General features: G+C 40.9%; 1 protein-coding gene across 2 annotated transcripts in view; it reads right to left on the minus strand.

The window, feature by feature from the left end:
- Positions 1-24,092, minus strand: part of PTPRT (protein tyrosine phosphatase, receptor type T) — a 585,877-nt gene that overhangs the window by 185,478 nt on the left and 376,307 nt on the right. For both annotated transcript variants that reach the window (XM_023750890.1, XM_023750889.1), the window contains exon 10: positions 9,634-9,907. In XM_023750890.1, the coding sequence (XP_023606658.1) occupies positions 9,634-9,907 (274 nt within the window). The remainder of the gene's footprint in view (positions 1-9,633; positions 9,908-24,092) is intronic.

Below are 24,092 nucleotides of genomic sequence, written 5' to 3' on the forward strand. Positions count from 1 at the left end.
TGTTGGGTTTCCCAGGCAAGAGATAATGGTACTCAGGACCAGGATGATGACACTGAAGATGAGAAAAATATATGGAGTGGAGAGAAATTTAGAATGTAGAACCAGAGGAACTTGGTGACAACTGGATGGATATACAAGTTGAAGTGTTTTGGCCAACCCACCCTTCTGAGATAGGAGAGACTTAGGAATGTTTTTGGAGGGAAGAACAAAGTAAAAGATGGAACTTGACCAAAATACAGCCTCTGGGAAGAATCCACAGAAGAACTGTCTCACTTCTCCACCTGTCTTTCTATAAGTGCAACATTCCCAACCTTCCTTTGAAATTTTTCTCTCCTCAATGGATCCAGGGTGTCACTTGGTGTCTCTGTATATGTGGACTTCACCGATTTTATTTCTCCTCCTTGAACTCCCTCCTCCTGCATCTTGCCCACAGTCTATTCAAATTATTCAAATTTAATTGATAAGTTAAAAATCTCTGTGCACCCCTAGATTTTGCTTGTTCTTTCCTTCATGCACCTCAACACTCTGCCTTATATAAACCATCTATGATATTCTAATAATGATAGCTGGCAATGTTTATTGCCTGCCAATCACCATGATAAGAATTTTTTATACATCGTCTCATTTAATATTTTCAAACATTTTTATAAAGTTGATACTAAGGACATTAAAACTGTCCAAATGAGAATGAGACTCAAGAGAGTCAAATTCACTTGTGTAAGGTCACATAGATGGTCAGTGCCAATCTATGCAATAGGAAAATAGGAAAGACTCCACACTAAGCATATTCATTAAAAATTCTGAGAGGAAAGAAACTTGAGATTCATTAATCTTATTTAATGGCATTAATTAATAGCATCAAGGCCATTATATAGCACAAGAAACAGACAGATTCCTTGAGTGTAAATGGCTCCATTAAATTCTAGTTTAATATTGTATTATAACATTGATGGGGTGTTTGAGAAAACTTGATATTATGATACTAGCTGGTTTCTCTTCAGGGCCCCTTATATATGGTCACACACACATACATGCATATATATACACATACATATGTACACATTATATATGTATGTATATGTATATGATGTCACATATGTGTTTGATGTCATATATATACATTTATATGATATCATATATATGATAAATCCCCCTTCTAGGATCTCTCGTGAAAAATATGTAATCTTCTTTCTATCTAGTAAGAGAAGCTATGCTAACCTGACATTAACCCCTTCCTTTTTGCCTTGGCTTCCAGGAAACTCAAGAATAAGAGATAGTGTTCTATTTCATTAACTACCTATACTAGGCCTCAGGTGCAATGATAACTTTCCTTCCATTTAGATTCTAAAGCTACTTTAAAACTTTGCTTTAACTGAATATGAATAGATACACATTCATATATACATGTGCAAATATATACATGCATATATGCACATGCTAAAATATTTATGTGTATGTATGTATATAGACACATATGTTGAATTGGCACACACATGTTTATGTTTGGAACACCTTCATTCGAGAGGTGCTGAGGGATGTGCAGAGTAATCACACCTACTGTTCCTCCTCACAAGGACCCCAGCGAGCTTGGGAGGGCACATCTCATCCCCACGTGCCAGATGGGAAAACTGGAGTCTAGTATTCAGTTCATGTAGCTGAAACATGGCAGAGCCTGTACTGAAACCCATGCATCCAGTTTCCAAATTCAGAGATTTTCCTACTTTTTCATTATTTGGGGACCAATTGGGCTGAACTTCATGGAGACTCTCAGTTTGGATGGGGCCTGATGGAGGCAGAAAGCTGCATAAGGAAACTTAGGTTGCTATTTCCATGACCCTTTTGGGGACAGAGTCTGGAGCACGGATGCCTCAAGACTCAGGTTGACAAGATTATCAGCTGTCAACATTTGTGTAACCTTCATTTCCTTCTCCAAATGAGTTTAAAGTATATTTGCATTGAAAGGAAAATGTTCTTGGTCCCTCAGGTCTCATACCATGATAATAAAATCTGTAGGAACTGTGTGTGAGTGAAAAAATAAATTAGCAACCTGGGAGAGCTCATCTTGGTATTTGTACAAGATGACACTCAGGGAATTTCCCTCTCACCTGGAAGGAGGTGTTTGAGACCCAACAGGGTGTCAACAGAAGTTCAGAGCTTTCATGAGCAGGCGATGCCTCAAATGGTAGAACAGAGGCCTGGAGGGCTGGTGGTTCCCAGGAGACAGGCTCCACTGAGGACTAGAAAGGAGTCCTAGGCATGGAATGTAGGCTCTGCTGACAAAAGCCACACCAAGGCTTTCAGAATTGGTTATACAAAGGTTGTGATGACAACCTCGGATTCCAAATATCTATTTCAGTCCTCTTCTCCACTTCCATAGGGCTGCTACAGAGCTAATAAAACCCAGAAATATGCTCCTAATAGGATTATGCCAACAAGTCAGAAAAAGGGTGTAGGCATTTGGTTCAGTTTTCTGTTACCTTGGCTCCACCACTGATGGGTGGGAGAGACCTGAAGTTTTCTAAAGCCTCTCACCGCACTGCATGGGAGACTTAGAAGAACCCCTGTCTTTCAGGGTGGGACAGTATCCCAGGGGGCATTAGATGTTTCTTTACCATATCTCCATGGAGGCAGAGAGAGAGAGAGCTGTTTAAAAGTCCCCCTTCATGTCCAATGTCAGAGGGAAGGCAGGGTTGGGTGGCTAAGTGGGAAGAGATCAACCAAAGAGATCAACCAAAGAACTTGTTTGCATATGTACATAACCCATGGATACAAACAATAGCGTGGGGAAGGCTAGAAGGGGTCAATGGGGAAAAAAGGGGAAATATGTAATACTTTCAACAATAAAGATGAAAAAAAGTCCTTCAGCAGGGAGTAACTGAGGCTCTGTGAGATCCCAGGGTGTTCCTGGCAGTCCATAGAGCCACTGATTTAAATGGAGTCACTTTGTCTGTGAGACTAGTCAGGAGTAGTTCAGTGGTCAGCAAACTCATTAGTCAACAGAGCCAAATATCAACAGTACAACGATTGAAATTTCTTTTGAGAGCCAAATTTTTTAAACATAAACTATATAGGTAGGTACATTGTTATTAACTTAATTAGGGTACTCCTAAGGCTTAGGAAGAGCCATACTTAAGGGGCCAAAGAGTCGCATGTGGCTCGCGAGCCGCAGTTTGCCGACCACGGGATAGGTGAAAACACCTTGCTTACTGTCTGGGGTACAGCAGGTGCTCAATAATAGAAAGTCCTCAGGACTTGTGGTAGGAGCTACATAGATGCTTCAAGACGGATTCTGGGTGTTATGGGAACTTGAAGGGAAAGCGTAGGTGTGATGAGGGAGTGTGGTGGTCATTAGGATGTTCTCACATATCCCCCTTCTCCCTTAGGTACATAGCTGGAATGTACTGCCTCAGTTTTGGAAGTTAAGCATGGCCACATGACTCGCCTTGGCCAATAGAATGTGAAAGTGTTGCGTATCATTTTTATGTGGAAGCTTTTTAGAATCAGTTACTCTACTTGCCACATTTCTCTTTCTCTGCCCTGGCGATTGTGAAAGCACGTGTCAAATGGACTTTCCATTAGCCTGAGTTCCAGTGTGACCATGATAAGCAGAGCCCTCTGCTGACTCATTGAGGACATGTAGGAGGAATGACAAATATTTTTCTAGTAATACACTGAGACTTCATGGTTGTTTGCTACTACAGCATAAGTGGTTAGAACTTTATCCTAAGCCAGGAGTTATCGTGTGTGGTCTTAGCTCATTTGAGTGTGGGTCTCCCACACCTCCTTATTCCATGGCCCATCTGAGCTTTCCTCACGTGATATGTGAACTGTTAATAAACTAAAAAGAGAATGAGGACATGGGGTTGGGAGGGGCAAGATCTTACCCAAAAGACAAGATCAATTATGTTAAAAGATTCGATAGGAACAGCTGTCAGGCTTTACACCATGTATGAAAAGTTAAACAGAATAAAGCCTGTGGTGGGGTTGCAAAACATGGGTAAGTCAGGACAGTCAACAGCTGTTGACATGGTTCAGGAAGTCTCCCAGAGTTAGGAAGGTATGTGCTTCCATGTGGAGCCCACTGGACAAATCAGCATATGCCAGGTAAGGATGCTCCAACTCCACCCCCTTCCCAGAGAAAGGGGAAAGAGAACAAATATTACAATAAACTGCCACAGACGTCTTATATGCATTGTGTCATTTACTCTCCCCAAACTTTGGGGAGGTAGATCATGAATCACATAATATATCTTGAGATTTTAAGTCACAGCCATAATTCAAAGCCCAGTCTGATGTCCAAGTCTCAGCTCCTTCCATCTCCCCATGCCATAGAAAACCCATCCACATGCAAACATTTTTAAACAGTCCTTGGACACAACTAAATATAGTTTCTTTCACTTCATTCACAGACACAGATTTTTTCCCCTAAGCTAGCTCTACCTAGATTATCCCAACTATTATAATGTGACTACACTACAAACAATAGTCACCCTTCCTTCTCACTTCACTTATTTAGCTCAGCATCTGGCAGAGGCATCACCCAGGTGAAATGTGTCTCCGTATGATAACATGGATATGGCCAGGAAAGAGTTTTCTTTCTGCATAAAAAGAACACACACAACTGCACTGCTCCACAAGAGATGGCTTCTGACAGATATCGGCATGAATCTGCCACACTTGTTTTGCATTCAACCGTTAATTACGGTCCTTTCAACTTCACAATCATGGCTAATGATGGTGGGGAAACAGAGAACAGTAGAGTCAGCAGACCTCATTCTGGGAAGAGTGGGAAAGAAACAATACAAAACTGCACCCACCCACTGTTTACAACTGAGACTGCTACTCTGGGTACCATTTGGAGGAAATCAAGGCTGCCCAGAAGCCTGGAGTTTTGGAAATGAGACAGCTGGGGGAAAGTTTTACTATTCTAACAGAAGGAAAGTCCTTTAGGGCTCATCCATCTATGGTGGAAATAGCTCAGAACCACATCTCTCATGCTATAGTGAAATTCAGACTGTACTCACACTTATTTAGTACCTTTCAGTATTCAAGATTTTTTTCAATTCACTCTCAAATAAGTATTTCTATTTTATAAATGAGAACACTGAGACTTAGAAACAACAAGAAACAAGTTCTAACCTCATTCATTCGTTCATTCATATAATGATGCTGAGTATCTACTATGTGTTAAATATTATACTCAGTATGGAAGATACAGCAGCAAACAAAACAGAGTTCCTACCTCCTGGAGCTTAGTCTAACAAAGGAGGCACACACTATGCAAAAACAAGTGCAATTTAAAAACACTGAGCATTTTAAAGACAATGAACAGGTTAGCATGCAAGTGAGTACTGGTGTGGATGAATCTTAGATAACATAGGTAGGGAGTTTCCAGAGGATGTGATATTAATGATGAAGACTGAAAAATGAGAAGGCATTAGTTCTTCAAGGAATAAATAAAAGAGATTCAGGCAAAATAACGCTTGTGTGAAGGCCCTAAGTGAGAAATATATCTTGGGATGTTTGAGAAATAATGTCTTAGAACATGATCACGAGAAGAAGGGTGGTTCAAGTGTAGCAGGCAAACCCATATCTGAAGTATAATGTTAAGTCTGTCTATGAGAGAACAGGAGATAGGATGGAAGAGATACAGAAATCATGCCATGTGAGAAACAGAAGTAATTGCATATTAAATATCAATAAGAAACGGCCTGGGTGGCCAGGGATGGTAGTTGGTGCTGTCATATTTCTCCAAAAGGCTGACATAGGAAAAAAGATTCGATTTGTTCCAATCAATACAAGATCTCAAGTGGAGAGAGTTAAGGAGACCGAATTTGCCTTTGCAGAAGAAAGAAAGTGCTGATAATTTTACCGGCTCCCCAAAGAATCAACTCTCTCTCCAGAGAATTGCAGCAGGTCAAGCTGAGACTATATAATGACCTGCCAAGAATGCTTTATTGGAGATATCATGTTGATTTCTAGTCTAGTCTAGATGACACTTCAAAATCCATCCAACTCTAGAATGCTACAGATCTCTAAGATAGTTGTACTCAAAACAAATGGTTACAATATGGCCTGAACCACAAAGAAGTGAGGTACTTAGAATTCAGCACCAAGGACAGTGCCTGGCAGTTGGGACTGCCCCTACTATTCAGACAGAATATTATTTCACACATTTATTTATTTTTTATTTCTCCCCTACTAGAATGTAAATGCTATGAGGACAGGGAGTTCTTTGTGTGACTGGCTTACTACTTTATTTCCAGCACTTGGAAGGGCGTATTTTATTTTTACATATAGTATGAGCTTGCTAGATGTTTACTTAATCAGTAATATCTAACTCTTTTAAAAAAATACGTTTTTATTGATTTTAGAGAGTGAGGAAGGGAGAGGGATAGAGAGAAACATCACTGAGATAGAAACATCGATCGGCTGCCTCCTGCACGCCCTTTACTGGAGATTGACCCCACAACCTCAGCGTGTACATTGACTTTGCCCTGACTTTGGAATTGAACTGGTAACCTCTTGGTTCATGGGTTGACGCTCAACCACTGAGCAACACCGTCAGGTTAATATCTAACTCTTAATTGCTTACTTAAAGTCACACAGTTAATATGGCTTTGTGTGTAGGCAGTGTGATTGTAAAGGCTGAATATTTAGCCATTTAATATCCATAGAATAAAGACATCTGAACCCTAAAATTCTTACCATGCTCTGACTGAAACTTGCAGGTAAAGTTGGGAGTAATGAACTTGATTGATAGTGAATTATTCAACTGGGACTACAACTACCCTGCAACAAATGGCCTTTATCCTTTCGTGTAACTTGTTTTAATTTAATATAACTTGGCTTCATCCTTTGTTTTTAATCTTCCAGTACCAGGGATTTGCTGAATTCTGGTTTTTACTTGACCCAAGGTATATTTTCCACCTATTTTGAGGGGAGGAAAGCACTACTTTAAAAAAATCAAATCTAATGCATTTGTCTTACTTTATAGTTGCTTATTTTTATGTTTACTTATAATTTCCTTTGTTTCTCCCCATTTTCTTTGTAGGTTGTTGTTTTCTGGCTTTTTAATGATAGTTTGGAAGACTGTCTTTATGTTTAAAAACTATACCTTAAAAATTCTTGGTATCAAAAATAAAATAGCAGTATTTATTTCATCTTGTCTAAAGTGGAAAACCTAGCAGATTTTTATTTAGTCTCATAAATCCTCTAACGCTTTCTCAGTTTCTATTGACATAATAGTGAATTGCAGACCCAGATCACAATTGTTATTATTTTACATTACACATCCTCTCTTTAAGTATTAGTTTTTATATTAACCTTCTCTTTTGTAACATATTTGGAGCAAGTATTTAGCATCAACACTATATATAATTAGTGTCCACGCTCACTGTGGGTCATTTTATCCCATATTTCTCTACTCTTGATTTCTTTATTTTGATTCTTTGCTCAGCCAAATGCTCTTTGAATGATTTATTAGAAGCGGGGCCTGTGGGAGCCTGTGGATACTGAAAATGTCTTTCTGATGTATTGGCACAAGAACAACAACTTGGCTGATAAGGAATTTGTGGGTTATACCATTTCGACTCAAAAGTCCTCCAGGCTTAGCTGCACTGTGTGCTTGCTTTTTGATGTGGAGAAATCTGAGAGGGGCCAGGCAGGGATTTGTCAGACTGAGAATAGCTTTTCTGCTCCTATGACCTTTTCACACAAACCCTGTTCAGTAAAACTTAATACTACGTACAGTAATTGGAAGCAGTGTGGAATCTCTCTCTTGCCAGAGAAATACAACAGCTCCACAGCGTTTCCTCTCTGTTCCTGTGAGGCCAACTGCACCCTCAGGACATCTGGCCCAAGCACCTTTCTGGTTCCATTCCTGCTTGTGTGTCATTACTGCAAGTCTTAGATCCAAAAGGGGAGTACACATGGTGTGGGCTTGAGAGCACAAATGATTACTGCTTATTGATGAGCAAGGCCTTGCTCATCTTGGAAGGAGTAGTAGAAACTGGTTCCTAGATCAGCTAGCTGAAGAGTGGGGGGACTTCATTCCCAAGGGCAAAACCCCATGTCTTGAGAAGGGGACTGTGGTGTGGTGTTTGGGGAGCAGAACCTCCAGAAGCCCTTCTTCCTCACCTGCTCTTCTGCTCAGGGCCGACAATGCTTCTCTTGGGGTCCAGTTGTCAGTGTTTGGGTTCTATAGTCTGGGTCTCTTGCTGGGTTCTTATGAGCATCGTAGTAGGAATGTAACAGAGTATGAATTGAGTACAACTATTACTCCTCTTCACAGCATGCAAACCCAACAGCATCTCCTGACATGTTGCCAAGAGCAGGAGGGCCACGCCTTCCCAGAGCTGTGCTGAACCAATAAACTGGCCGTTATGGGATGCAGTGAATCAGGAACAAGGTGGGCCCCAAGATGCTTCTGCCCATCTTCATGTCCCCCCCTCAATACATCCGTGTTTCATGCAGACGGAAGACCAGATGGGCAGGTGGAAGGCAGTTTGGCTGCTTCTCTTTGTAGCTTTATACTCTATGTGAGGAGTGTTGCTTGAACCAGTAATAAATGTAGAACTGAAATACCAATGTGGAATTTAAATGGGTCTGTGGACATTTTAAATGTTAATTAGCTCCTCAACCCAGGTTTCTCACAAGATGATGACTGCCACCAGAGCCTGCACAGGCTCTTCACACGTCACCAAATCTGCTTTGGCTCAGCTTCCCCTTCTCCAGCCGCACTGGGGAGCATGGCACCTGCTCCACTCCCTTGCATCACTATAAGGGCACATCTACATAACCTTAGTATGAACTATAGAGGCCTAGCATATATCAGTTGTTCATTATAATTTGTTGAATAAAATATATTAACCTGGAGTATGTCCACAAAGGCATCCTAGAGAGAAAAGATAAACTTGTGTCATAAGAGGGACTAGCTTGGAGGAAATAAGACCAGATGGTTGTGTTGTGCAGAGGGGAGGTGGAGAGTAGGAAAGATCTTCTGCAACGGAAAGACTACCACCTGAGAAGGCGATTGCATGGGTTTTATTGGTCCCCAAGAACATGGACCAAGAGCAGTGCATAGAAGCTACAATAAAATATATATTTTGTCCAGCAAAAATGCTTGACACACTAAAAAGGTTACCTTGTCTTTGAGAGAAAAATATATTTTCTAATGGGATTAACAGTAATGATAAAGGAGCTAGTATCCACTGATTAACTAAAATATGCTTCTACATTCACAGATATCAAATTGATAGGTATTTTATAGATGAGGAAATTAAGACTCAGGCCATGTGATTTGCCCAAGTGAAACACCATTTTTTTTAAATCCTCCAATACAGGGATCTACAATTTTTTTCTGTAAAGGGTCATATAGTATGTATTTTAGGCTTTATGGGGCAGAGAGTCTCTGTGTCAACTATTCAGTTGTATGGTCGCAGCATCAAAAAAGTCATAGACTATATAAATGAAATGTCAGTGCTGTAGTAAAGACAAAATAAAACACCCTATTTGCAAAAAAAAAAGTATGGGCTGAATTTGATCCACACTCTGAAGCTGCACTGCCTTCTCATATGAGAAAGGACAAAATACAAACAAGATGAGCAATGGCCTCCGTGTGGCCACACTTACCCCATTGGCTTTGCTGAGTGCTTGGAAGTAGATACTGTAGCTTTTCAGAGGGGAAAGAGGAGGGTTCCAGTAGCCATTGTATGTCTTGTTGTCACCCACTGTGAAGGGCTGTGTGACAGGCAGGTTGGCGGGCTTCAACTCAGCAGCAAAGTAGTGCAGAGAATCCAGGCTGGAGGCGTTCCTATAGCTCACAGGCACCGAAAAGCACTCGATGATGTCAGCTGCCCGCCGTGATTTCTGAAGTCTTTCCTCCTTGACAACCAGCTGGTAAACACTGGACAGGATAGAGAAGAGGCGAATGAATTTTACCGGGTGGGATGAACTTCCTAGTCATTACCATCACCTCTCTCTACAAATAAACCTCCCTCCTAGGCTCCAGACTTATAAACCACTGCTTTGTAGAAATCTACCTCCATTTAGATGTTTCAAAGCCAGCTCACACTGGATATGTCCTTAAATGCAACTCTTCCCTACAAACCCGCCTGCTCCCCGACATTTCTTCCTTAGTGAAGGGTAGTGCTGCCCATCAAGTGGCCAGATCTTGCACGTGGGGCTCATCCTCAATTCCTACCTCCTTATACTTCACTCCACACCTCGAATCAATAAGCCCTGTTGACTTGACATCTGCAATCTGCACTTGCTCCTCCGCCTTCTCCTCCTCCCACTCATAATTCTGAGGATGGGCACTTATCCACCTCTTACCCAGACTCAGCTGGTCTCTTTGTCTCTAATTTATTTGATCAACTAACCAGTCAATCCATTGATCTTCCTAATCATATAGTAGTGTCCCTTTTCAAACACTGTCATAAGCTGTCCATTATTTGAATGACACAACCCAAACTCCCCATCTGGCATTTGGGACACTTTGTGCCTGGCTTCGAGTCCACGTTTTGGAAGTCTGATCAAGGAGAAGAGAAGAAACAGCACATATAAGTTGTGAAAGTTTTGTGACCCTAACCCATCCACTTTAGGAAGCAGTATGGGAAGAAAGAAAAAGAAAGTGGGTATTATTTTTGTTGATTATAGTTCATTCATCCCATATCAGTGCCTTGAAAATAGATTTATCTAAGCTCTTTTTACCTCACTGGCAATGATAAAATCATATCTAAGTGAGAATAACCCCCAAGAGTCATATTATAGTGCAAAAAATGTGGTTGCAATAAACTATTTAAGGTTATTTGTAAGTTAACAGGATTTTTTTTCTGTAGTAGAAAAATCCTGATAACATGAAAGAAGAACTTAAAATGCTCACCTCACAACAGAGTATTTACTCACCCATTTTCCCTCCTGTGATACCTTCTCTATTTCTCCCAATCAGAACACTGACATTTATGATCATATTTTCCGCATGACTTAACCCAGGGACCTCTTCTTTTAGGGCCCTGAAAGCTATGCTGCAGCCCCACCTCAATGCATAAGGTCAAGGAGAGTTTGAACCTTCTGTCACCTCCTGGTTCTGACATCCTCGCTGCAGCTCACCTTCAACGCTACAGTGACTGACACCATCCTCGTCTCCCCAGCTTTTCAGACCCAGGCTTGCCAGCAACTTTCATCCTGTAGTTTCAGTGTCTCCTGAGACAAGAACATTCTACTCCAGTCGCAAGTCGCAAGACCCCCTGCCCCCAGAGAGGACAGTTGCCCCCAGACACCTTTAAGAGCAAAGCTTGCAGGAATTCCTCTGCAGGCTTTAGAGAGCCCTGCCTCTAGACCGTCATGCTTCCTCCAATTCTTGAACTAATGGTTTAGATGATCACTCCTGCTTCACTGAGAGAGATCAGGGCCCTATCAGACCCATCCATCCATCACTGACACACCCTGTGGCCCCCTTTCTATATTTAGTGAAGATGTCTCCAGTCAAGGGCTGTATGCGTTTAGAATGCTGACATCAGATGACAGAGAGTATACTGTAGCTCAAAGTGGAAGGCTGCCTGACTTCGGAAGGGCACCTTTGGGCTCATGTTCTCCCAGAAACAAACTTGTTTTAGTTCCAGTTCTCCCAGAATCAGGCTCTCAGCCAAGGTTTCAATGAAATGACGTGTTGCTAAAAAAGTAGACCCAGGAGAAACCAGTAAGGGAATAAGGGAGAGAAGAGGGGAGGGAGCCAAGCAGGAATGTGATTTCGGGCAAAGATCCAGTCTCTCAGCCTGATCCTATGGGGAGCCCTGGAATAGAAACTGTACCTCAGAGTTAATCTCATCTCAACCCAAGGGCATTCGGGCCTCCAGTACCAATCAGTGAGTGGGTATGTACTCCACTGCAGAGACAGAACTCCCAGGCACGCCCAGTTCATGTGGGGGGCAGAACAGGTGGCTGTGTAGTCTAATGGGGAACATTGGAAGAAGGTCAGGACTGAGCCATTCGCATCAAAGCACATAGAAGCTGCTGATCAGCACCCACAGTGTCCCCTACAGGGCACATGCGACTTGTGTAGGAGCAGAGATCCAGGTGTACAAGGTGGATTTCAACCTTTGTTTCCAGCCCCACTCAGCTGAGGCACATGGGATGTCCCATCGTTCACCACTGATTATTTTCTTGTATGATTCCATGTGTTCATTTGTACACTTGTTTTACTTTTACACTTGTATAAGAGCCACAGGGACAAGGAGTTATAAATATGTAAAATATAAAATATCTAAGAAATTATAAAATTAAAATAGTTCCAGTCCAGTGGGAGTCCTGCCGGGCAGCTCCCACATCCTTTAGTGGCTCCATTGGTCACTGCGCCCACCTTCACTTGCTGGCACTACAAGGTGTCCGTGGCTTACCTGTGCTCTTTTTTTAAAAAATATTTTATTGATTTTTTACAGAAAGGAAGGGAGGATAGAGAGTTAGAAACATCGAGAGAGAAACATCGATCAGCTGCCTCCTGCACACCCCCTACTGGGGATGTGCCCGCAACCAAGGTACATGCCCTTGACCAGAATCGAACCTGGGACCCTTGAGTCTGCAGGCTGACGCTCTATCCACTGAGCCAAACCGGTTAGGGCTACCTGTGCTCTTTTTACCAAGATTGTAACCAGGCATTTCTCCAAAGGAGAAATTTAGAAGGAAATATCTGGATATTGAATTAGCTCATGGCTACTGTGATTCCACTGTTCCTATGCCCATACACTGGACAGAAAAAAGAAACATTTTTTAAACATCAAAAATTTATACTGATTGTTCAGACTGATATCGCCAATTCAAATCCAAAAACACAAGAGTCTTCCTCACCATCCCCATTCCACATTTGTTTTTCCTTTCTTTTTAAAAAAATGTTTTAAATTGATTTTAGAGAGAGCGGAAGGATAGGGAGAGAGAAACATCAATGTGAGAGAGAAACATTGATTGGCTGCCTCCTGCAATTCAGGCATGAGCCCTTACCAGGAATGGAACCAGTGGCCTCTCAGAGCATGGGACAATGCTCAACTCACTGATCCACACTGACCAGGGCTATTTTTCCTCTTCCCTACAGTGAGAACCCTCATTTCCAACATCAACATTTTCACTCATAAACTCTCTCACACAATACACACAAAATCGTCAGAACTAACTCATCAATGCCACAACCAACCTTAGTACTCATGAGTAAAGTTTAAAATTTCTGCCCTGCCCTGCTCTAGCTCCTTCCCAAACAACTCAGTCCCAACCCATCAGGTAGGGAGGAACAAGGCAGGTACCTGTATGTGAAGGGGGAAGCCCTGTGGGAGCGGAAGCCCACCCAGTGTCCCTGACACCTGTTCACGTGATTTGCGAGGTCAAAACTAGTTTTAGAATAACATTAAGACATTCTTTGCCTTTTGCACATTCAATCTCTCACAAGGGTACTGTGGAGTTCTTGCATAGCCATAGGACTTCATGACTGCAAGAGGCTGAATTCTCTCCATTTACTTCAATCAAGCAACATAATGCAATAGTTTGAATGCAAAAAAAGATATAGAACCTAGCAGCCTTCTAGTCCACTGGACGCTAGAGGTTAGCAAAAATGTAAAACAATGCTACACTTCTCACTAAATCACTAAACCAAATTAATTATTTTCATAAAAATATTTTATTGATGCTAACATGTAATGGGCTCACTGCTATTTTCAATAAAATGATTTTTATTTTAAGTTTTGTTAAATGAATGAATATTTAAAAATATTTCTCAGTTGCGTTTTCTAATATGGTAAATTGATATATAATATTAAGTATAACTCACGTAAATTAAACTCAAGATTTTAAAAATTTTGTTTGTATCCTTTGACTACCAATCAACCCCGGCAATCACCAATTTTCTTTCTGTTTCAACGAGTCCATTTCCTATGAGTTGGTTTTCCAGTATTATTGAGGTATAATTAACAAATAAAAATTATACATATTTAAAGTGTACAATGTGAGGCTTTGATATATGTATACATTGTGAAATGATTACTACAATCAAGCTAATTAACCTACCCATCACCTCACATAGTAACCATTGTGTGTGGTAAGAATATTTAAGATTATTCCCTTAGCAATTTTCAAGTATAAAATGCAGTATTTACAGTTCTCCAGAACTTATTCATCCTGTACAACCCCTGGACCAACACCACCCCATTTCCTCTACCCTCCAGCCTCTGACAATCACCATGCTCTATTCTGCTTTTATGAATTGGACCATTTTAGATTCCACATATAAGAGAGATCATGCAGTATTTGTTTTTCTTTGTCTGACTTATTTCACTTAGTATAATGTCCTTCAGATTCATTCTTATTGTTACAAATGGCAGGTTTCCTTCTTTTTTTAAGTCCGAATAATAATCCATTGTTTCTTCATACCACACACTTTCAATTCCAACATGGACACAGGATTCAAGATCAATATACAAAAAGCAATTACACTTTTATCATTAGCAAAGAAAAATCTGAAAATAAAATTAAGTAAGCACTTTCATTCACAATAGTATCAAAAAGAAGGGAGGGGGTAAGGGGGAAAGACCAACCAAAGGACTTGTATGCATGCATATAAGCATAACCAATGGACACAGACACCAGGGGGATGAGGGCATGAGCGTGAGTGGGGGGGGCAATGGGGGAATAGGGACACATATGTAATACCTTAATCAATAAAAAAAAGAATACTTAGAAATACATTTAAATAAAAGAATTGAAATATTTGTACAATGAAAAGTACAAAACATTGCTGAAAAAAATTGAAGATCTAAGTAAATGGAGATGTATTCCATGTTTGGAATAGTCAATTTTGTGAAGATGGAAATTCTCAACAAATTTATCTATAGATTTAAAAAAAATTTATTGAAATTATTGGGGTGACATTGATTAATAAAATTATATAGGTTTTAGGTGTACTATTTCTATAATATACCTGTATATTGTATTGTGTGTTCACCACCCAAAGTCAAGTTTCCTTCTGTCACTATTTATCCCTCTCTTTACCCTCTTCGACCTCCCCCAACCTTCCCTTTCCCTCTGGTAATCACCATACTGTTGTCTGTGTCTATAATTTTTTTTTCTTTTTTGCTTATCCCTTCAAATTTTTCACCCAGTCTCCCAACACCTCTCCCCTCTCTATCAGAAACCCAGAACACTTTTCTAAAAATGAACAAGCTGATACTAAAATGTACATGGAAATGCAAGGGTCCATAATAGAAAAAACAATTTAAAAATAAGAATAAAGTTGGAGGACTTACAGTTCCTAATTTCATAATGTATGCAAATCCATACAGTAATAGATATAAAATAGACTTACAGATCAATTAAAGAGAATTGAGAGTCTAGAAATAAACCACTACATTTATGATCAATTGATTCTTGACAAGATGCCAAGACAATTTCATGGTAAAAGAATAACCTTTTAAGCAAATGATGCTGGGTCAATTAAACTCACATGAAAAAAAAATCTAAAGTTAAATTCACACTACATAAGAACTAACAGATCTAATAGATAATAATATAACAAAACCAATAGATCATGGTCCTAAATAAGATAAGCTATAAAACTTCTAGGAGAAAATCTTCATGACCTTTGATTTAAAAAGGAGTATGTTGATATAACACCAAAATCATGAGCCATTAATGGGAGAAAAACACATAAATTGGATGTCATTAGACTTTAAAAAAATTACGCTTCAAAATACACCATAAAAAGACAAGTTACACATTGAGAGAAAATATTTGCAAATCATGTGTATAGGACTCACATCCAGTACATGTCATTACAATTTAATAATAATAAGACAATCAAACCAACTAAAAATTGGCAAAATATTTGACTAGACATTTCTAAATATGAAATACAAGTGACTAACAAGCTCATGAAAAGATGGTCAACCTCATTAGTCATTAGGGAAAAGTAAATTAAAACCACAATGAGAAACCACCATGCACATTCACTAGAACAGCTTATCAGTAAAAAGACAGACAATAATAGCAAGTGTTGACAAAGATATGAAAAAACTGGGACCCTCTGGGGAGAAAAAATGGTTCAATCACTTTGGAAAATAATCTAGTAGTTCCTTGACAAGGTAATCAAAAAGCTACCTTTCACCCAGCCATTGCTATCCTAGGTTTCCACCCAAGAGAAATGAAAAAATAGGCCTACACAAAATCTTGTATACACATGAAAATAGCAGAATTATTCATGATAGCCAACATATTTAAACAATCTATATGTCCATCAACTGGTGAAAAAGTAAGCAAGATGTGGTATATCCATATAATGAAATATTATTCAGCAACAAGATGTGGTATATCCATATAATGAAATATTATTCAGCAACAAAAGAAACAAAGTACTGATACATTCTACATGGATGGAGCTTAAAAACATTACGCTAAATGAGAGAAGCCAGGCACAAAAGACTATCTATTGTATGATTTCATTCAGATGAAATGTCAAGAAAAGGCACTCTTACAGAGGCAGAAGCCTGATTAGTGATGCCCAGGACTGGAGGTTCTAAAGTGGAATCGTGGTGATTATAGCACAACCCCATACATTTACTGAAAATTATGGAACTGTACACTTAAAATAGGTGAACTTTATGGTATGAAAATTATATCTCAATAAAGCTGTTAAAGAAATGAAGGAAATGGACTGAATAATCTTGGATGTTCTTTCTCCCTTCGAAAGTCTGTGCCTTAGCATTCAACTGTGCACGTATTTTTATGCAAAAATGCTATAATAAACCTTTGGCATTATTGCACCAGAGGGGCTAAGAAACAAGTGTGAGTTTTGTAATCCCCAACAGAACCTAGCTTTGAATTACATTCTTCACATTAAAGGTCACTGGGAACTGTGGAGCTGAAATTTACAATGGTATGTCTTAGTTAGTCAACCTTTTTTCCAAGGCTCCGGGAATTCCCGATTTTATTCACTATTTGCCTAGTCGCAGTAGATCTTAGAGGAGGCAAGGAAGTGGGAAGAGGTGTACATTTGCAATTTAATTTAGTCAGAGTCTGTGCATGTGCTTCTTTCCTTGGCCTCTGACTAGCTGTATGGCTTACTGCCCCCTCTCTCGGTCTTTCATGTACTTATTCATTTATTCATCAGATATATTGAGTGATTATAGTGGAGCAGGTGCAAATTTGAATGGCACATGGCCCCTGGCCCCAGGAGCTCAGAACTGAGGTGGGGAAGATGCATGTTAATTGGATGCCACAATCCAGGGAGATGAGGGCAGGAAAAGGAACTCGGCTGGGGAAGCATTCTGAGAAGAGGGTGAGGACTAAATGAGATAATGTGTCTTAAAAGAGTAAAGTCTCCATAAAAGTTGGCTGGAGACAACAGCGCGGCTGCATGCATTATTATCACTGTGTCAGCGAATTAGACAACAGAGATTTGCCTTGTTTTCCATTTGGACCCTTCTGTGATTGAATTGCACTTGATGCATTTAACAAAAGTGGATTTTGAGTAGAAATTTAGAGGAAGAAATTTATATTGTGTAAAGGAACCATAACAATTCAACTGAAGAGTTCAAATTAAGTTTTACTTATTTGCGAATGAAAGCTAAAAAAAACCCTGTAAGGAAAAACCAGACTTCTGATGATGGCCAGAGCGTCATCTCTTCTTTTTCAATATTTATTTATTTTTATTTTATTTTCCCATCACCATTTATCCCTCTACGCCCTCTTCCACCTCCACCACCCCCACCACCATCACAATCACCACACTACTGTCCATGTCTATGAGTTCTCTCTCTTTTTTTTTCTTTTTTGCTCAATCCCTCCATCCACTCCCCAACAGCCCTCCCTCCCGAGCTGTCTGTCTGCTTTCTATCTATGAATCTGTCTCTATTTTGCTTGGTAGTTCAGTTTGTTCATTCAATTCCACATATGAGTGAGAAAAGAAACGTAACTGGCTTTACTTGAACTTGTCCTTTGGTTGAGATGTATTTTAAATCAAAATGCAGAAGACCTGGCTATTGCCCTCACATGTTTTCTCTCTACCATGGGTCCTCTCTTGTTCACAATAATGTACGCAAGCAACTCATAGTGGCTCTAATTTCAATGTATAGCCTGAGTCTGACTACTATCATCTCCATAGCTAACAGCCTGGCCAAAACTCCTGTCATTTCTTAATTAGATTATTGCAACCGCCTCCTACTGGTCTCCCTGCTTCCACTCTTGCCCCCAACAATCTATTCTCAAAACAGTGGCTAGGGTGACCCTTCAAAAACATGACTGAGGGCTTGACACGCCTGTGCTCAAAGCCCTCCTATGGCTCCCACTTTACTTCGAGTAAAAGGCAACATCTTTACAATGTCTCTGAGGCCCTTTCTTATGAATGATCCGACTTCACCTCCTACCATTCTTCTCTAGGCACAGGGTCTCTTTGCTGGTCCTTGGCCACTCTAGACATGCTCCCATCTGAAGGCCTTTGCATTTGCTACCCTCTGTGCCTGGGGTGCTGTTCCTCAGACACACACAGCCTTTGGAAGGCTTGCTTCTTCGTCTCTGCCAGCGATGTCTTACCTGACCACCCTGCTTAAAATAGCAACCCCAACCCTGACACCACCACAGCCGATTACACTTCCCTGCTTTAGTTTTCTCCATATCATTTATCATCATCCCTCACACTGTGTGTGTGTGTGTGTGTGTGTGTGTGTGTACATGCACCTAAGAGGTTAAGTCATTTTAAAAGAGAACTGTAAGCACTGCAAATGTCAACCTTCCTTCAGGAAAAAGCAACTAGAAAGATAGACAGATATGAGGCCAGTTAGTTGATCTTTGGAGAGATGACCTTGATTTGGTGACCTTTTCTAAAGCCAACAGTGAACTGAAAAACAAGGTTGAGGTTTTAGTTCTGTCTCTACCACTCACTGGCTCCATCTGACATGCTGAGCAAGTCACTTCACCTCCAGAACCTGCTTCTAAAATGGGATCTTCTGGCTACTGCGATAAGACACAAAACAGAAGAGAGATACATTTTAGAAAGGAAAGTAATTAATCATCATTGTAGATAATATGGCCATGACCTATCGAAGAGAATCAACTGAAAGACTTTTGAAATTAATAAAAGAATTCAGTAAAGTGGTTTGAAAGAAGATAGAGATAAATAAACTGTACGCATGAAAAATAAGCTGGAGGATGTAAGGGGAAAATCTTGCTAGAATAGAGTCCTTTAAAACAGCGGGGAACACAAATGAGAAATGTACAGGCCTGACACGGGAAGAAAAAGGCCGTTTCTGCCAAAGCAGGCTTGGCAGAGTGGGTGTTAAATAATTGTGTGGAACGAAAGATGAATAAATGAACAAAATGCCGAAGTCCTGGGTGAAAGCATCACATGTTGTAAAGATGTCAGTTCTTGCCAAATCAATGTGTTTTCTTTGGGGGAAAAAGCAAACTGTATAAAATATGAGGCCGGTTAGGTGACATTTGGGAGCCCTAAAGATGTGAATGACTTTAATTTAGAAATTCCAATAACTTCAATGAGATTTTCATATGTTTGTTTAAAATAGAAAATATAGCTAAGGAATGTTTTTAAACAAACAAAAAATGAGAGTTAAAAACCACTCCTGGATATTAAAGCATATTATGAAGTTAAAATAATTACACTATGGGTACTGTGGTATGATTTAAAAAAACACACACAAATAAGTGTGAGTGTGTGTGTGTGTGTGTGTGTGTGTGTGAAATTTACATATAGAAATAGAAACAACACAAATCAATGGAAAAAAGAAAAAAATTATCAAAAAATAATCCTGGGTTGAATTTTAAAAGGCCTTATTGGAAACTGGAAATCTGAATATGAGCTATATGTGAGATGCTAGTTTATACCAATTCTAAATTTCTTGAGTGTGTTGATTGCATTGTGGCTGTGTAGGAGATTGACCTTTTTCTCAGGAGATACAAACTAGAAGTCTTAAAGTGCCATGATTACTACAACTAACCTAGGAACCATTTGAGAGAGAGGAAAAAAGAGAGAAAGTAAATATGACAAAAATGTTTACAACTGGTGAATCTGAGGGAAGAGTGTGTGGATGTTTATTGTACTATTCTTGCAACTTCCTGTAGGTTTACAATTTTAAAAAATATTGAATGGAAAAACACATTTTAAGCTTTAACAATAGAACAACTTACAAAAAAAGAGAAAAAAATGTGTCTGTGTATAAATTTGAAATGTCTAAATATAAGAATAAAAAAATACAACAACAAATTAGAAAAGCTACTCCTCCCAGATGATATGACAGAGAGGAATCAATATTTTGATATTTGGTATGGAGGATAAAAATAACAAGGGGCCTACATCAAAATCAATAATGTCTCTGTGCAAGTAAAACTATACACTACATCTTCTCTGTAAAATGAGATAGAATAGAACAAGGAATTATTAAACCAAAATTCTAAACAAATAAAAACTTCCAACTGGGAAAATAAGAATCTTCCTAAGTAACTCTCATGTCAAATAGGAAATCAAACCACAATTTCATACCCTTTAGAAACTATTTTGATGAGAACAATGATGTGTAATGCTTACGGGGTAGGACCAAACCTGTTTACAGAATCTGAGAAGGCTTTGTTATTAGACAAAAAGGATGACAATAAATTAATTAAGCATTCCATAAAATGAAAATCAGAGTAAACAACACTGGAGCCAGATGGCTTTTCCAATGAGTTCTTTCAATCTTCCAACAATTGATAATTCCCATGTTATATAAATAATTACATAAGACAGAAAAAGAGAAAAGGCATCTCCAATTGTTGCAATTTGTTCCTCTAATATACCATGACATTGGTTCCCCATAAGCAGGTCATTTTCCTTAGGAACTGAGAGATTTAAGTATAGAAAATCTGAGAAAATAACACATAAATAAGTGCAAGTAAAAAACAATATGCTTATAGAAATAGATGATTATATAAGCATGTATTTGATAAAATTTAACACCTGTTTCTGATTTTAAAAAAATATTTTTAAATTTATTTCAGAGAGAGGAAGGGAGAGGGAGAGAGAGACAGAAATATCAATGATGAGAGAGAATCATTGACTGGCTGCCTCCTAAACGCTCTCTACTGGAGATTGCTCACCCACTGAGCCACTCCTGGCTGGGCCTGTTTCTGATTTTTGTTTTTGTTGTTGTTAATCCTCACCTGAGGATATTTTTCCATTGATTTTTTAGGAAGAGTGGAATAGAGGGGAAAGACAGAGAGAAATATCGATGTGAGAGAAACACATCGATTGGCTGCCTCCTGCATGCACCCAACCAGGGCTGGGGCCAGGGAGGAGCCTGCAACTGAGGTACGTGCCCTTGACCAGAATAGAATTTGGGACCCTTTGGTTCACAGGCTGATGCTCTATCCACTGAGCCAAATTGGCTAGGGCAGACTTTAAGAGTCATGAAGATAAGTGGAAGAATTGAGATATTTTTCCTTATCATGTTTTAAAACACCTATTTCAAACCCACAAGCAACATCACACATGGGGGAAATTTACTAGAGGGCTTGTCTTTGAGGTTGGGAATAACACAAGCTGGTCAACTGTCAACATTATTTGGCAACATTGCTCAGAAAACTCTACCAAACACAACAAAAAATACAACCAAAATAAGAGCTATAGCAATGGAAAATGAGGACACAAAATTATCATTATTTGCAGATGATGTGATTGTTAGACTGGTAAACTAAGATAATAAAATTTAATGAAAGAAACTCACAAGAGGTTCTAGTAGATTGAATAGGCACAACATGTGCGCACGCACACACACACTGTTTCCCTAAAAAACAGCAAAATCCACTTAGTAAATATAATGGGAAAAAGATAGCACAGCTTAATATTAGCAAGAAACCATTTTAACAAGGTAGCAATGGATATCATTTACATGAAAAAAATCTGTGTACTTTTCCTGAAAAATAGTAGACTTGAACAAATAGGTTTGCTCTCTTTCAGTGTGATTTTCTAAGTTCATGTTAAATACTGCCATTTCAATTGATCAAGAATCCAGCAAATAGCCTGGCTGGCATGGTTGAGTGTTGACCTATGAACCAGGAGGTCACTGTTCGATTCCTGGTCAGGGCACATGCCCGGGTTGTAGGCTTGACCCCAGTGTGGGGAATGCAGGAGGTAGCTGATCTATGATGTTTCTATCTCTCTCTCCCTTCCTCTCTGAAATGTGTATATACACACACACACACACACACACACACACACACACACACACACTAGAGGCCTGGTGCACAAAAATTTGTGCACTCATGGGGTGGGGGGGGAGATCCCTCAGCCCGACCTGTGCCCTCTCTCAGCCTGGGACCCCTCGGGGGATGACCACCTGCTGGCTTAGGCCCACTCCCCAGGGGATTGGGCCTAAGCTGGCAATCAGACATCCCTCTGGCAGCCCAGCAGCCCTTGGGGGATGTCCACTTGCCAGTGGGGAGCAGGCCTAAGCTGCAGTCTGACATCCTTAGCGCTGCTGAGGAGGCAGGAGAGGCTCCCACCACCACCGCTGTACTGGCAGCCATCAGCCTGGCTTGTGGCTGAGCAGAGCTCCCCATGTGGGAGCACACTAACCACCAGAGGGCAGCTCCTGCATTGAGCGTCTGCCCCCTGGTGGTCAGTGTGTGTCATAGTGACCAGTCATTCCCAGTCTTTCTGCTGTTAGAGTCAGTTTGCATATTACCCTTTTATTATATAGGATAGAGCCCTGGTGCATGGGTGGGGGCCGGCTGGTTTGCCCTGAAGGGTGTCCCGGATCAGGGTGGGGGTCCCGCTTGGGTGCCTGGCCAGCCTGGGTAAGGGGCTGATGGCTGTTTGCAGCTGGTCACACCCCCTTCAGGGTGGGGATCCCCACTGGGGTGGCTGGCCAGTCTGGGTGAGGGGCTGAGGGCCGTTTTCAGGCTGGCTGGCGACTGAAGCTCCCAGCCTCTCCTTTTTTTCTTTTTTTTTATTCTGGGATTTATTTACCTTCTATAATTGAAACTTTGTTGCTGTCACTGCTCTGAGGCCACAGCCTGCTGAAAGCAGGTATCTGGGGTTTGTTTAGCTTCTATAATTGAAACTTAGTTGCTTTCAGAGCTCAGAGCCGGGGCCGCAGCAAGGAGGGAAACCATGGCTTCCCCCCATCACTGGAAGCAAGCAAGCCCTCCTGCTCGCTCCAGCTCTGTGGCTGCCGGCCGCCATCTTGGTTGGCAATTAATTTGCATATCGCCCTGATGCATATCGGCCCTGATTAGCCAAGCGAAGGTACGGTCAATTACCGTCAATTACCCTTCTTGTCTTTTATTAGATAGGATATACTAGAGGCCCGGTGCATGAATTCATGCACCGGTGGGGTCCAGCCAGCCCGCCCCGATGGGACCGATCAGGCCAGGCCGGCTGGGGGGAGGGGATGCATCAGGTTGGCTGGCCTCGATTGGGGTTGGGGGGGGGGCGATCAGGGGCAGGGCTGGCCTGGGGGATGAACTGTAGGTGGTTGGCTGGCTGGCCCAGCCCCCTGGTCAAACTCCCAGTTGTGGGGACAATTTGCATATTAGCCTTTTATTATATAGGATATATATACATATATTCCTATCTAATAAAGAGGGAATATGCTAATTGACCCTCATGCTATCTCAAAGATGGCGGCGCCCACAGCCACCAGATGGCGGCACCCAGTCTCCTCAGCCCTGCCGAGGCAGCAGGCATGCGCCTGCCTCTGGAGTCCCCCAGTTCTCTCAGCCCCCCAGCTGCCCAGGGCCAGCCTGAGGTGCAGGCAAGCCTCGGATGGCGGCTGACCAGCCGCCCAGGGATGCCTGAGGCTCAGGTAACCAGGGCCAGCCGAGGCTTGCACTGTCGGCAGTAGCAGCAGCAGAGGTATGATGAGGACATCACCTTCCCCTGATCGTTGGGTCGCCTCCCACCCCTGAGGGCTCCCAGACTATGAGAGGGGGCAGGCCGGGCTGAGGGACCCCCTCCTCCAGTGCTTGAATTTTCATGCAGGTGTGTGTGTGTGTGTGTGTGTGTGTGTGTGTGTGTATTCTAGCAATATATGGAGAGTTGACTTAGTTTACAGTGACCACTGACCAATAGC

Source organism: Myotis lucifugus, unplaced genomic scaffold (genome assembly GCF_000147115.1).
Source record: "Myotis lucifugus unplaced genomic scaffold, Myoluc2.0 scaffold_16, whole genome shotgun sequence".
NCBI lineage: Eukaryota > Metazoa > Chordata > Mammalia > Chiroptera > Vespertilionidae > Myotis > Myotis lucifugus.